Here is a 15,401-nt window from a genome sequence, read left to right as displayed (position 1 = left end):
TGGGGAGCAGCCTGGGCAGCCGCGCGCCCTCCCGCTCCCCGCCCCGCCGCACTCTCTCGCCGGCACGCACGCACGCACGCGCGCCCGGTTGTAATTTCACTTGGCCCCGCGAGCTCCGCATCCCTGGAAACCCCGCCCCTGCCCCCGCCAGGAGCTGCCCCTCGGCCCGACCAGGTGCGCGAGCCTGCGCGCGCCTCCTCCGGCGGGTCCCTGCGCGCCGGGGCCGGGCCGGCTGGGGCGGCTGCGCGCACGGCGCCTCCGCCAACCGGCTCCCGGCAGGTCCCCCGCGCGCTCTCCATCCCTCGCCGGCGCTCCCTCGCTCCCCCTCCCTTTGATTGACAGGCAAGATGTCGGTGTGGAGCGAGGCAGGAGCGAATGCAGCAGCCGTCACCCCCGGAGCCCGGCGGCAGCAGCAGCAGCAGCAGCAGCAGCGCGAGGAGGCAGCAGCCAGCCGCAGTAGCCGCCGCAGCCGCGGGAGCAATGCAGACAGCATCTTGAGAACGCGCTAAAGCACCCCAAACGGTGGACAATGCCATGTCACTGCAACTGGGAGGGGGGAAAACCAGATTTTTTTTTGACATAAAAGCCAGCCAGCCAAAAATATATAATTTTGTCCTTCACGGAGCCGGTGTGTAAAGAGTGAGCGCTATTTTCCTTCTCCTCCTCCGCATTTCCCTCCTCCTCTCCCTCCTCCTCCTCTTTTTCCTCCTCCTCCTCCTCCCTAAGTGTACAGACAGCGTCGCATCACCTGGTTTGCCTCTGAGAAACAGCATCTCTCCTTTTCGGGGACCAGAGACTCAGAGAAGACCTTCTAATGGAGTCTGCTTGACACCCCAAAATAAAATAATAAATTTTGGCTCTCGTCCCCTCTTCTGCCCCCTCTCCCCAACCCTGTGTGAGATGTTGGGTTTCTTCTTCACGAGACATTGTTGAGAAGTCGCAGTGGTTGGAGAGGCGTAGGGGGTAGACTACCTCTGCTTCCCCCCCCCTTTTTTCTCTCTGGGAGGAGGAGGAGGGGCAGGGGGGTTGCAGAGCAAAAGCGATGGATGAGGAAAACATGACGAAAAGCGAGGAGCAGCAGCCTCTGAGTTTGCAAAAAGCCTTACAGCAGTGCGAGTTGGTCCAAAACATGATAGACCTCAGCATCTCCAACCTGGAGGGGCTCAGGACCAAATGTGCCACCTCCAACGACCTCACGCAAAAAGAAATCCGGACCCTGGAGGTAGGTGTTGCCTAAAGGGGAGAAAAGCAACCGTGCCTTCGCTCTCCTTTCTCCCTTTTCCCTTTGATTCTATTCGCGGCGGGGGTAGGGGGGAGGTAACAAGGTGGGCATAATTTGATTTTCTGTGATTTCTCTTTTCGCAAAGCCTGCATGGGCTACCCCCCTTGACTGTGCTGCTGTGGTCTTCACGCTTGGCTGGGTGGTGGTAGTAGTAGTAGTGATTGTTATTCCTTATTTATTATCGTTGCTGCTGTTGCCATTATCATTCGCTTTCTCTCTGAGAAGGAAGTTCTCTGTGTTTTCCGATAGTGGATTTGTTTATGTGCCACGGGGGCTTGAGTGCTGGGTGATACATTAAGGAGCTGCAGAGCAGCCACGTGACCTTGCGCATTCTGCAGGTGGTCAAAAGGTGGTTTTTGCTCGCAGAATGTGGCTGCCTATAAATATAGACCTCTCCTCCTCTCTGTCTCCTTCCCAGCCCCCCTTTTGCTCCTTAGGGTTTGTTATTTTTTCCCAGTGATCCACATGTCAGGAGGCAAGATGCATGAAAAAAATAAATCCCCACTGGGCTACCTGTTCCCAGTCAAATCGTTTTGATGCAGTGAGTTGTTGCATGCCTAAAACATGTAAAAGGGGAAAAAAAAAAAAAGCCTCCATCAGCACTCGCAGGTGGTGTGGGAAAATATCTGTGGTGTGTTGTAAGAGTCTCCAACAGAACTTGAGGGGGAGTTTCAAGCAGTTTTTTGGGGGGGAAGGGGGTGCAAAGTTATTCAGAAAGAAGATGGCAGAAATGATTTCTTCTGAGGGCCCGCTGGTCCAAGGAGGAAGGTTTCAAGAGCATTAGAAAATTGCTGGTGTCCACGCAATCGTAGGATGTCCACATTGTTCTAGACCTCTGAAAGACTCAACTCACTTCCTTCCCTCAAAGCGGCTCACATTTGGGAACTCCCGTTCACTGGCGTTTGCTGAGGGTGATGGCGATGGTGCTGGGAGCCAGAGAGAGGGGTTCTCCCTTGGGCGGAGTGGGCATGTGTACCGCTGGGAAGTTTTCCCTCTGCGTCCGGCTCTGGAGTTTCTAAGGTCTGAAATCTTCAGTACCTGCCAGGTCTTTTGACCTTCATGCCCCTCTTTTAGCTTGGATGAGCTGATTATAGCCTCCAATTCGCTTGCAGGTCTCTTACTTCCATGGTTTTGAATTTGACTGGATGTCAGCATACAGGACAGTCATCAATTTGAAAGAGGAGTTAGTGTGTGTGTGTTTTAATATGCCGTCTGCTACCTGGGATTCATTTCTGTGTGCACCTGTCATCTGGGAAAATGACCCTCAGAAACGAAGTGAGATAAATGTCAAGGGGCATTGGGGGACTGGGAATTATGTTGGGAGGTACAGGCATTGCCTTTCTGGGAGCTTGGGGATGCAGTCTAGGCTAGGACTCTGCTGCTGGGAGAAAAAGTGTGGGATGTTCGGGCCCAGCCTTCTGTCTCTGTCTGGACAGTGCCCAAGAGCAGATTCCGCTCAGAACTGCATGTACTAAATAAATCAATCACGCCAAGGCCAGCCTGAGGTCCCTTCTGTACCTGTGAGCCCTGAGTCCCTGGCTAGTTTGTGTCACATTCTGTACGTTTCTGAAGAGTTTTTTTCTGCACGCTCCATCCTTTGATAACTCCCTCGAGAGTGGTGGTGGTTACAGTGGGCACTGGGTTCCATTGCTTCCTTTCTGTGTAGCGGTTTTCTTTTTTATACTGGGGGATGGAGGCGTTGGGATGGTGGGTGGTGACAGTTATTGGGAGTGCATCTGTTTGTTCGTTTCTTAGCCCCAGTATGCCACACAGCATGCCAGCCGCTTCCTCTGCATCACCAAGGGCAGGGGCTCCTGCAGTTACGCCAATTTATGTTGGGACTAAATAAATCTCTAGGGCTAGGGTTGGGCGACTGAGGAGGGCCTGGTGGCTCAAGGCCCAGCCAAGTCCTGCCAATCCTCGCGTGGGGTTTGAATCCACAAATTTTTTTTTCTCCAGAAATTCTCAAATTGTGTACGTCATCATCCTCTGAGGGAGTGTATTGAAATGCTGATTCTCAGTCTCTAGCCCCAGGGAGTCTAATGCCACTGGGGCCCAGGAATCTGCATTTAATAAACCGTTTAGATGCTTTTAGTGTGTGTTTTCATACTGGCACTTTGAGAAATACTAACTGTTTAAGAGATGACTGTCATATTTCAAGCCATTTAATGGTGAAAACGCCCCGCTCAGAAACACTAAAGCATTAAATTGAGTAGACTACATCTGAAAACCTTGATCTTAAGCAAAGTTTAGTCACAGGCTTATGCTCCTGTTGAGACAATAACGTACATCATGGACTTAGTCTTCAAGAGATGTTCTTCATGGTGAGGGAGACAAGGCTGATAATGCATGTGAAATACTGAGAGACTGCAAACAGTCAATACTACAAAGATAGCGTGTGGACCAATGAGGAATGTGTTCAGCTGCATGAAATGGAAAACCCAGTCCCGGTGATGAAACAATGGTAGTTTCTTTTTCTTATGTAACAAGAAATCTGGAGGTATGTGGTTGCTTTGGTTGTTGGCTTAATAGGTCAACGATATCAGGACTAAATCTTACGGCCTTTCCCTCATGATTGCAAGATGACTCCTACAGCTTCCGTCATTACCAGAAACCAAAACGCGTTGCTATCGAGTTGATTCTGACTCATAGTGACCCTCTAGGACAGAGCAGAACTGCCCCGTAGAGTTTCCAAGGAGCGCCTGGTAGATTTGAACTGCTGACGTTTTTGGTTAGCAGCTGTGGCGCTTAACCACTACGCCACCAGGGTTTTCTCCACCATTACAGCCAGGTTCAAAGCAGGAAGGGAAGACTAGGTGAGTTGGAAGGAATAAAGGTCTCACGCCTTTGCTTCAGGTATCAAAGTCTTTCCCAGGATACTCCCTCCAGGACTTAGATGATGTTTCATTATGTCTTCGTGGCCAGCACTGGGTCTGATGCCTACTCCTAGTTGCAGGGAAGGCTGGGAGGTGGGGAAGCAGGAACACCATTGTTGTAGGCTTAGACTGGTCATGATCCCTGCCTGGGCTTACATGCCATTACATACGAAATCAAGGTTCTATTAGTATGGAAGAAAGCACCAATGGGTCTTGGGTATGTATAACTAAAAAAACCCACTGCCATTGAGTCAATTCTGACTCATAGCGACCCTACAGGACAGAATAGAACTGCCCCACAGGGCTTCCAAGGAGCGCCTGGAGGATTCGAACTGCTGACCGTTTGGTTAGCAGCCGTAGTAGCACTTAACCACTACACCCCCAGGGTTTCCTTTGGGCGTATAGTCAGCAATATTGACCACAGTATGTTATTAGGAGACATATAGTGGAGAAGAAAGTTCATGAACTTTGGAGTTAGACCAAATGTAGTTTTGACTACTGGTTTTTCTACTTACTTTATCTTGGGCTAATGATTTAAATTTCTGACCTGTAGCTTAATTATTGACAAGACAGCAATAATGGGATGACAGTACCTACTTCATAGGGTAGTGGTTAGGATTAAAAGAGACAACATTTCAAGGATCTAGTGCTGTCCGTGTCCCTGGGTGGTACAAATGGTTAACACTCTTGGCTGCTAACTGAAAGGTTGGAGGTTTGAGTCTACCCAGAGGTGCCTCAGAAGAAAGGCCTGGGGATCTGCTTCTGAAAAATCAGCATTGAAAATCCTGTGGAGCACAGTTCTACTCTGACACACATGGGGTTGCCTTGAGTCCCAATCAATTTAGTGCTGTCCCTAACATTTTTTTTTCTAGCATAGTGCCTGTAGGTGCTAAATAGATGACAGCTATTATGATGATGATTTTTAGCTTTACTTGGTGCAGAATAGATGACGTGGAAGGGAACAGCTCAGGGTAGAGGGAGAAAAGAGCGAGCTTGAGCAGCATTTCCAAAGTGTCTTCTGTGGAACCCTAACTCTGAGGGATGTTAGCGTTTTTCATTCTTTCAACACATGTTGAAATCCAGGCCCTGTACTGGATGCTGGTGTTCAACAAGTGTTCTGTGGACAAAATAAGTTCTATGGACAGTTAAGTTTGGGAAAGACGGAATTAAACAAAGAGAAATAGGCATTTTTACTACAGGACTTGTCAGAGCCTTTAATGTGCTACATGTGCGTGTTTCCTTCCAAGGATATCTCTTGGGATTGGTGTTCCGTGGAATACACCTGGGAAACATTTGGCGAAGCAGTTACGGAAGCTTCTCGGACGGGGAGGTGGGGACCCTGAGGAGATTGAAGGATGAGGAGCATTTAGATTACAAGGGGCAAATGGGGGAAGCACTGTCTAGACAAGAATAACAGCCAGATGATGGCATCCTTATGCCTTCCTGGGGCAGCTGAGAGACCAGCTTATCCAGAATGGAGGGCACCTGGTAGTGTCATAGGAAGTGAATTTAGGTCGCTGACTCCTGAGGCCTGACTAAGTGCGGGGGAGTCAGACCTACCAAGTTTCATCTCTTTGAGAGAGGAGACAGACGTCTTTGAAGGTGTTGGAGTGAAAACAACAAAAAAGATGTTTAAACATTAGTCGGATGGCAGTCTACAGCCAGGGCCGGCAAACTTTTTCTGTAACGGGCCAGATGGTAAATGTTCTCAGAGTTGCAGGCCACACTGTCTCTGCCACAGCTTCTCAGGGGTGCTGTTACAGCAGAAAGGCAGCTATGGATGGTACGTAAATGAGTGGATGTGGCTATTTTCCGATGAAACTTGACTTACGGACCCTGGAATTTGAATTTGATACCATTTTCATGGGTTACAAAATATTCTTCTCCTTTTGATTTTTTTGTTTTTTCAGCCTCTAAGAATGTAAATACCCTTCTTAAGTTTTGGACCTACAAAAACAGCCTGTAGCAAATAGACCCTTGAATGCGTAATGGCTCCGATGTAATAGAAGTCTTTCTGGCTCACAGAACAGTTCAAAACAGGTGTTTCTGGCTGGTGGGCCTTTCCCTTCCAAGCTCCAGGTGCCATCCCTTCTGTAGCATTGTCGCTGTGTGCATCCAGAAGCGGGGAGAAAGTGTGAAGAAGACAAAGCCTCTTAAAAGCCTTATCCCTGAAGTTGCACTCATCAGTTCTGCTTGCAGTCCCATTGGCTAGAATTTAGTCACAACACTGCAAGGAAGATGGGAAAGGAAGTCTAGCTGTGGGTTCCGGGAGGAAACAGATTCTGTTGAATAGTTAGTACTCTCTGCCATTGCTATTGTGTTAGTTATCTATTGTTATGTAATAAACCATCCCAATGCTTATGTTGTGGCTTAAAATAACAATCATTTATTTGCCCACAAGTCTGCAATTTGTGGAATGAGCTGGCCAGTTCTGCTGATCTTGCCTGGGTCACTCATGCTGTTGCAGTTATCTCGTAGCTTATCTGGGAGTGGATGATCCAAGATGGCCTTATTCTCATGGCTGGTGTTTGGCTGGGGCTGTTGACTGGGAAGCCTCAGTTTTCCTCCACATGAGTTCTCCAGCAGGATATCTTGGGTATCCTTTTTTTTTTTCTTTTTAATTGTGTTATAAGTGAAAGTTTACAGCTCAAGTTACTTTCTTATACAAAAATTTATACACACATTGTTATGTGACCCTAGTTGCTATCCCTATAATGTGACAGCACACTCCTCCTCTCCACCCTGTATTTCCTGTGCCCATTCAACTAGTTCTTGTCCCTTTCTGCCTTCTCATTTCGCCTACGGACAGGAGCTGCCCATTTAGTCTCATGTATCTACTTGAGCTAAGAAGCACACTCTTGACGGGTATCATTTTATGTGTTATAGTTCAGTCTAATCTCGGTCTGAAGAGTTGGCTTCGGGAATGGTTTTAATTTTGGGCTAACAGAGTCCAGGGGCTGTGTCTTCCGGGGTCCCTCTAGTCTCAGTCAGACTGTTCAGTCTGGTCTTTTTTACTAGAATTTGAGTTGTGCACCCCACTTTTCTCTTGCTCCATCAGGGACTCTCTGTTATGTTCCCTGTTGTGCTGGTCATTGGTGGTAGCCGGGCACCATCTAGTTCTTCTGGTCTCATAGCCTGGGTTTCTTAAATTAGGGCTGCAGCAGTGTTCCAGGAGGACAAGTCCCAACATACAAGCCATTCTTAAGCCTCTGCTTCTGAAACCTTTGCTCATATCCCATGGGCCAAAGCAATTTTCATGGGTAAGTCCAGAGTTAATGTTGGAGGCACTGTATTGAGGGTGTGGATTCTAGGGAATGTGGTTCACTGGGGGCCAATGAACAATCTAATGTAACAGTGTAACAGGGCTATGAAAACAACCACCACCACCACAAAGGAAGGCATGAGAAAGAGAGGGGTATAAGAGGTATGAGGTAGCAAAGACCCCCTTGAGGAAGATTTACCGGCATGAGGAAGCAAGCCATGGATTATCTGGGGAAGGGTATTCCAGGCAGAGGGAACAGCAGATGCAAATTCCTTGGGTGGGAATGTACTTGGTATGTCATTGGAATAGAAAGGAGACCACTGTATTAGGAGTGGAGTGAGTGGGTGGGGAAGGATGATGGATACAGTGGGAGATGGAACTAGGGCCCTGGTCGTAGAAACCCTTTGAACAGGGGAATGACTGATTTGTGTTTTAAAAGATACTTCTGATTGCTGCAGGGCAAATAGATTGTAGGGGCTAAGAATGAGAGAAGGGAGATAGTTCGGAGGTTATTGCTGAAGTCCTAGCCAGGGATGTCCATGCCTTCGAGTAGTGTGGTGCTTGTGGGATGGGGCAAGTCATTGGATTTAGGAATGTTGCGGGTACAGGAGGTGCTCACGAGTTGAATGTGAAGAGTGAAGGAAAATAAAGAATTGATCATTAATCTTGGGTGTTTGGCCTAAGAACTGGGTGAAGGGCAGTGCCATTATGTGAAATGTAAAAGACCAGGAAGGAGTAGGTTGCGGCTTGGCAGCCAAGTTCTGTTGGACATGTTAAGTTTGTCAGGTGGACAGTTGAATATGTTAGTCTGGAGCTCTGAGGAAGCCTGGAGATAAGAAGTTTCCTTAATATACTGGGAATGTATTTTCATATTATTAAAGATTATTTTTAATGGCCACGTAGTATTATATGGATGTGGTATAATTTATTTAACCAAAATTCTATTGTTGAATGTTTGTGTTCACAATTGTACACTGTTGTAAACAGTGGTGTAATAGACATCTTCATGGCTATTGTTTGTCTTCACTTCCTAGAAATGGAATTGCTGGATCAAATGACATGCAAAGTCTTAAGACTTTTGATAGGTTTTGCCAAATTGCCCTTCACCAGCAGTGTATGAAAGTGTCTATTCTCCCATATCCTCAGGACTGCTTTATTTTTTATTTTATTTTTTTCTTGTGCTTTAGGTGAAGGTTTACAGAACAAACTAGTTTCTCATTAAACTCTTGGTACACGTATTGCTTTATGACGTTGCTTAACAACCCCATGACATGTCAGCATTCTCCCTTCTTAACCTTGGGTTTCTTGTTACCAGCTTTCCTGTTCCCTCCTGCCTTCTTGTACTTGCCCTGTGGCTGGTGTACGCTTTTAGTCTTGTTTTGTTTTATGGGCCTGTCCAGTCTTTGGCTGAAGAGTGAACCTCAGGAGTGACTTCGTTACTGAGCTGAAAGGGTGTCCCAGGTCCATAGTCTCAGGGTTTCTCCAGTCTCTGTTGGACGCGCAAATCTGGTCTTTCTTTTTGAGTTAGAATTTTGTTCTACATTTTTCTCCAGCTTTTTCGGGGACCCTCTATTGTGATCCCTGTCAAAGCAGTCAGTGGTAGTAGCCAGGTACCGTGTAGTTGTGCAGGACACAGTCTAGTGGAGGCTGTGGAGGATGTGGTCTATTAGTTCGTTGGACTAATCTTTCCCTTGTACCTTTAGTTTTCTTTATTATTCCTTGCTCCCGAAGGTGTTAGACCAGTGGATTATCTAGGTGGCCGCTCACAGGCTTTTAAGAGCACTGCTTTATTTTTTATTTTAATTTTTGGTTACCTGTGTTTTTGATAAGTGAAAGCTTAGGGTTAAGGTTAGAATTGTCGTGCCAGGTTAGAATCTCATGTTGACTGTTTCTAGTTGGGAAGGACCTGGATTCTCTGGTGACTTTCCACACAAGAGTGGCCAGCCTGTGAAGACTCAGTCCCTTTCCTTCTGCCTTGTCCTCCTAGAGGTGGGGGGAGTCCCACAGCTCTGAGTCAGTGACAAGAGCTATTTCTGAGAGATTCACTACCTTCTCTGCTACGAGGGAGCTTGTTATCCTTCCCTTTCCAATGGGCAGAAAGCTAGGGCTCTTTCTCCCTCCACAGAGTTGGCCATTTTCTGGGCTTCCACCCTCTTGGCCCCAAGGCCTGGCCTTCCTCATCACCCCTGGTGTGCTACTGTGGACCTGGGGAAAGGAGAGGTATTCAGAGGCTGAGGAAGAAGAGGGACACGCTGCAGCTGGAAAGGAGGATGGAGAAGCTGAGGAATGGTAAGGGAAGAGGGACAAAAATAGAAGAAGAATGTCGAAATACAGAGTGATTTTCTTCAGCAGTGTTTCCATGACCCTTGGAGTATCTCCCCAGTGGGTTGTGACCACAAGTGTGGTTGTTCCTGTTTTACAAGCGAGTTTACTGAGATTTAGAGTCACTGACTTGACCCAGACAACCACAATAAGGCAGGCACAGATGTAGGAAGGGAGACGGGCTTCCTCCTCTGCCCTAGATTTCCCAAGGCTGACGTAGCCTGGGAGAGAAGAAAGACCGATGAGGGCAAATAGAAGGCAAATGTGGAGAACAGATGATCACGGTAATGATGGGACCAGAGGTAAACTCTATAGGGTTAATGAGAATCACAGTGATTGTGTACTCTGTCATGAAAATGCTTTCATTGGTCACTGTTGCGGCGGACGTCTATTGAGGAGAAATATGGGACTGATAGAAATGAAGTAGGACAGTCATGGAGCTGAGGGAAGAGGAGATAAAGACAGGGAGACATCTCCCTCTGTCTAGTATGGTAGGCGCCAGCCGTATGTAGCTATTGAGCATTTGAAATGTGGCAAGTCTGAAATGAGATATGCTGTGAGTATAAAATAAACCCCAGATTTTGAACTTTTAGTATGAAGAAAATAGTGTAAAATACCTCATTAATAATTTTTACATGGATAACATGTTGAAAATAATCATATCTTAGATATATTGGGTTAAAGAAAATACATTGAAATTAATTTCACCTGCTGCTTGTTACTTTTTCTCCTGAGGCTACTAGAAAATTTACAGTTACACATGAGGCTTGCCTTGTTTTTCTGTGAAACAGCACAGATTTTGAACATCGAGGTGATTTCTCTCTTTAGTCATAATAGAATCTTGGTCTATGAAGACTGAAAATCTGGGCCCCCTAGAGTTACTAGGCAGCTATTGATCAAAATGATGGATGCGTTCCAAAGACAGATGTGTCCATTTTTCCTGGACCGGTAGAGATGTGAGATGAAGACCCAGAAATAATAACTTAATTGGGTCCCCGGAAATTTGGGCAGGTGCTCGAAGCAGTGTAGTTAAGTAGTTAAGGAGGGCTTGGACTCTGCAGTAAGAGAGATTGGGCTCAAATCTGAGCTCAGCACTTACTAGCTAAGTAACCTCTCCTTTCTGAGTCCGTTTTCTTGTTTATAATATGAGGATAATTTTACATAGGGTTGATATGATGATTAAGTGGAGTCATGCATTAAGGAGCTTAGCAGAGTGCCCGGCATGTGGCAAGTGCTCAGTAATTATTAGCCATAGCAAAAGTCACTTCTTGTTATTTGCGATAGTCACCATGAACAGTGAATCAGCAAACACTGAACCGTGGCTCCCAGGGGAAATACAGGTTTAGGTTCCTTCAAGCCTCTGGTCAGGACGTTTCGATTAACTGATCAATATATAATCCTGTCTTATGTATGTGTTTCTCTTTAAAGACACCTTATTTAATATACATTACTGTTTCATTAACGTTGAGCTGAACGGGCAGCACTGTAACTCATACCTGAGTGAAGTTTATCTAACATTTTTTCTCAGGCATATCACACAGCCACCTTGTACTTAGAAAGACTAGACAGCACTTCCGCACCACATTTGGGGGCCATTTTAAAAAGTGAAATCACCAGCAAAACCCACAAAAACGAAAACAAGGTAGCACTGAATTGACCACGCAAAGGTCATTTGTTGACAGTGTGAGAGCTGAGATGAGAAGGCAGAGTGCCTTATCTGACCTCAGCTGGGAATGTGTCGGGGAACTCAAGATTTTCGCCATTCTGCGCATGTCCACAAATGACTGCGGGAGCACCGTGAGTTAGATTTTGGGGCTACAAATACGTTTTAGCAAGTAGGCAAATTCGCAAGTATGAAATGCGTGATTAATGAGGATTGACTTTTTTATTATCATCCTTCTGCAGGTCAGTGTGGGTCAGGTTAGGGTATTTCAGCCCCGCTGTGCCATCCAGGGAAACCCTGGTGGCGTAGTGGTTAAGTGCTACGGCTGCTAACCAAAAGGTCGGCAGTTCGAATCCACCAGGTGCTCCTTGGAAGCCTTCGGGTCGCTATGAGTTGGAATTGACTCAGCAGCAATGGGTTTGGTTTGGGTGCCATCCGGGAAGAGGCTCTCCTTGAGTGTGTTATCCGCTTATCTAACGAATGTTAACTGAGTCCCCAGTGTATGAGAGTCAGGGGACTGTTAGGGAGGCATGAGAAGAAGAGACCCCCAGAAGCCTTCTAGGGGATAATGGCACACCTGCTGGGCTGCAGGTGACAGAAAAATAAAAACAAGATTCTGATACCAGGTCGAGTTCTTTGAATCTGCCCACAGATGAGTCACCTTCCACCAGTGTCTGGTAAGCCTTACTCTTTAAACCATGTGCTCATCACGACTCAAGCTGGATAACAAAGTACCTGTTATGGGGTTGGGCCTTACAACTCCTTGTCTTAAGCTTGTGTGGTGAATTGAAAAGTCAGAAGCTATGATAGACAAGCACCTGTAAAGCATATCCTCTCTAGGTAGGAAGGCCCTTCAAGGTTGTCCGGCCCTACCTCTTGGCCAGTGGCCAGCTTCGGCCTGGTGATTTGTCCTCTTGTGGTGAGCAGTCCTCACAAGCCAGACCTTTTATTAGGAGATTCTGTATTTGTTGGAATTGTCCTGTTGAGTTGGGTCTACCTCCTAATGACTTCCATCCTTTGGTTCTGTTCTCTGGAGGAGAGGGAATGAGGCTGACGCCTCCTTTGGCTGAGGACAGAGTTCAAGAGTTTGCGTCTAGCTCTGGAACCTAGCAGGTAGAAATGAGGTGGCTGTGCCCCCAGACTCCTGGTAAGTCTGCACCCCAAACTGTGTAGTCACCATCTACTTGCTCTGTCATGTGTGAGTTTCATTCTTACTCCATTTGGAGGATCTGAGGTTGTTGGCAATGATGATTTTCTCTTTGCCTGTCTACTTCAGTTACCCAGAGTACCAGGCTAGTTGGAAACGTTGTGATTGTTTCTTTGTGGGCCTAGATGCTTGGTGATGCTTGGGCAGGGTTGGTTGGCCTGAACTTGAGCACAGAAGCAAACAGGCAGGTATGAGGAAGAACCAGTCCTGGGCCTTTGTTTTATTAGTGAAGAGGCAGAGCAAGTCTAGATGTTACCTTTTGCATTTTTATCTTATCAGACTTGGAGAAATGGTGCTTTGTGATAAACCCCAAAAGCAGTATGTTCAAAATCTAAGCTGCCCAGCAAAACACCTGTAAGACTGGGTTCCTTGCTGTCAGCTCCAAGGAAAGCCCTGTGTTCTCTAGAGGAATATCTACTTGGAGGGACGTTCCTTAAACACTCTCACGCTCCCCAGATCGCCTGTACTGGGGAATAGAAGCCAATGCTAAATAGTTTAGTTTTCCTCTAGCGTTTTATTACGAAAATTTTCAAATATACAGAAACATTGAAGGGATTTTATAGCGACCACCCACCACCTGGATGATACCATTAGCATTTTGCTGTGCTTGTATTTATCATCACCTCTCTCTCCATTCCTCTCTTCATCCATCAATTCGTCTTATTTTTTTTGTGTATTCAGAGTAAATTGCAGACATCAGTACGCTTCCCCCTTAATACTTCTGCGTACTTATCATTAGAGTTCAGTATTTGTTAATTTTCTTTTGATCTAAAATGCACATACAGTGAAAAGCATAGCTACGAAGTGTGCTTTTGACAAAGGCAAGCCCCCCAGTAATCTAAACCTCTGTCAAGATACAGAACATCAAAACATCATCATCAAAAGTTCCACACCTCCAGCTCCTCCCTTACATCAACCAATTCTGCGATTTTTTTCTACTTTAGATGAGTGTTGCCCCTTTTGAGGACTGCCTAGAAATGGAATCGTACATCATGTACTCTTGTGGATTTTTGCCCTTTTTCTTTTTTGGTATATAATTCTACACACTTGACCCTATGTGTAGATGGGTGTAACCACTGCTGCAGTCAGGATACAGAACAGTAAAAACACAGCCCCCAAAACTCCTCCATGCTTCTCCTTTGTAGTCCCTCCCTGCCTTCCGCTACGGCTAACCCCTGGCAGCCACTGATCGGGGCTCCATCACTATAGTTTTATCTTTTTGAGAATATTATGTAAATGAAATGATAGAATGTGTAGCTTTTGAAACTGGCTGCTTTCACCCAGCGTAATGCCTTTGAGATTCATCCAGATTGTTGCATGTATCAGTATTTTATCCCTTTTTATTTCATCCCTTTTATTGTAATCTTCCATAAAGATTACAGCCAGAGAAACCCTGTTGGTGCAGTTCTGCTCCGTAACATGGGGTCGCTGTGAGTCGGGATTGACTCAGCCACGCACAACAACAGTATTCCATTGTGTCATGGTTTGTTTATCCACTTGTCTGACTTGATTTGTTTCCGGAGTTTGGTGATTATTAACAGAGCTGCTATAATCATTCACGTGTAGGTTTTTGTACGAACCTAAGTTTTAATTTCTCAAGGGTAAATATCTAGACATGGATTGGCCAGATCCTGTGATAATTGTGCATTTAACTTTATCAAAAACTGGCAAACGGTTTTCCAGAATGGCTGTGGCCTTATGCATTGCTGCCGGCGGTGTATGAGAGTTCCGGCTGCTCCACGTCAGTGTTAGCACTTGGTATTGTCAGAAGTTTTAGTTTAGTCATTCTACTAGGTGTGAAGGGGTGTCACATTGTGGTTTTGATCTGTATGTCCCCAGTGGCTGATGATGTTAAGCATTTTTTATGTGGCTATTTCCCATCTGCATATCCTCTTTGGTGAAATTTCTGTTCAAGTCTTTTGCTCACTTAAAAAAATTGAATTGTTCGTTTTATTGTTGAGTTTTGAGAGCTCTTTATATACGCTCGATACAAATCCTTTGTCGGATATGTGGTTTGCAAACATTTTCTGCCATCCTGTGGGTTGTCTTTTCATTCTCTTAAAGTGTCTTTTGAAAAACAAAACTTAAAAAAAATTGATGAAGTCCAGTTTATCAATTTCTTCTTTTATGGATTGTGGTGTTACGTCTAAGAACCCTTTGCCTAGCCTCAGGTTGCCAAGATTTTCTCCTGTGTTTTCTTGTAAAAGTTTTATAGTTTTAAAATTTACACATAGATCTGTGATCCATTTTGTGTAGATTTTTATATACTGTGTGAGGTTTAGGTTGAAGGTTTTTTTTGTTGTTGTTGTTAGTGGTGAGTTTTTTTTTTTTTTTGCATTTAATGTCCAATTGTTCCAACACCATTTTTTGAAAAGAATATCCTTTCTTCACTGGATTACCTTTGCACCTTTGTGAAAAATCAGTTGGTCATATTTATGTGGATCTATTTCTGGACTCTTTATTCTGTTCCATTATTCTGTGTGTTTATCCCTTCACCAGTACCATATTGTCTTGATTACTGTAGCTTTATTAAAGAAAACAAAAAAAGTGTTTTTTTTTTATTGTCTTGATTACTGTAGCTTTATAGTGATTCTTAAAATTGCAGAATGTGAGTCCTCCAGCTTTATTCTTCTTTTTCAACTTTGTTTCTTTGTCTTTTTGTATAAATTTTAGAATCATCTGGTCAATAGCTACAAGAAATTTCGATTGAGATTTTGATTGGAATTGCATTAAATCTCTAGATCCATTTGGGGAGAAGACTGGCATCTTATCTATGTCTAATTTTCCAA

The 15,401-nt window shown here is 45.3% G+C and overlaps 1 protein-coding gene across 1 annotated transcript in view; it reads left to right on the top strand.

The window, feature by feature from the left end:
- The first annotated feature begins 741 nt into the window (after positions 1 to 741).
- Positions 742 to 15,401, top strand: part of KSR2 (kinase suppressor of ras 2) — a 404,388-nt gene continuing 389,728 nt past the window's right edge. Inside the window, exon 1 of the mRNA XM_049865565.1 lies at positions 742 to 1,222. Coding sequence (XP_049721522.1) covers positions 1,043 to 1,222 — 180 coding nt within the window. The 5' untranslated portion in view covers positions 742 to 1,042. The remainder of the gene's footprint in view (positions 1,223 to 15,401) is intronic.

Source organism: Elephas maximus, chromosome 22 (genome assembly GCF_024166365.1).
Source record: "Elephas maximus indicus isolate mEleMax1 chromosome 22, mEleMax1 primary haplotype, whole genome shotgun sequence".
In the NCBI taxonomy this organism is placed as follows: domain Eukaryota; kingdom Metazoa; phylum Chordata; class Mammalia; order Proboscidea; family Elephantidae; genus Elephas; species Elephas maximus.
This window is presented reverse-complemented; position numbering and strand designations above follow the sequence as displayed.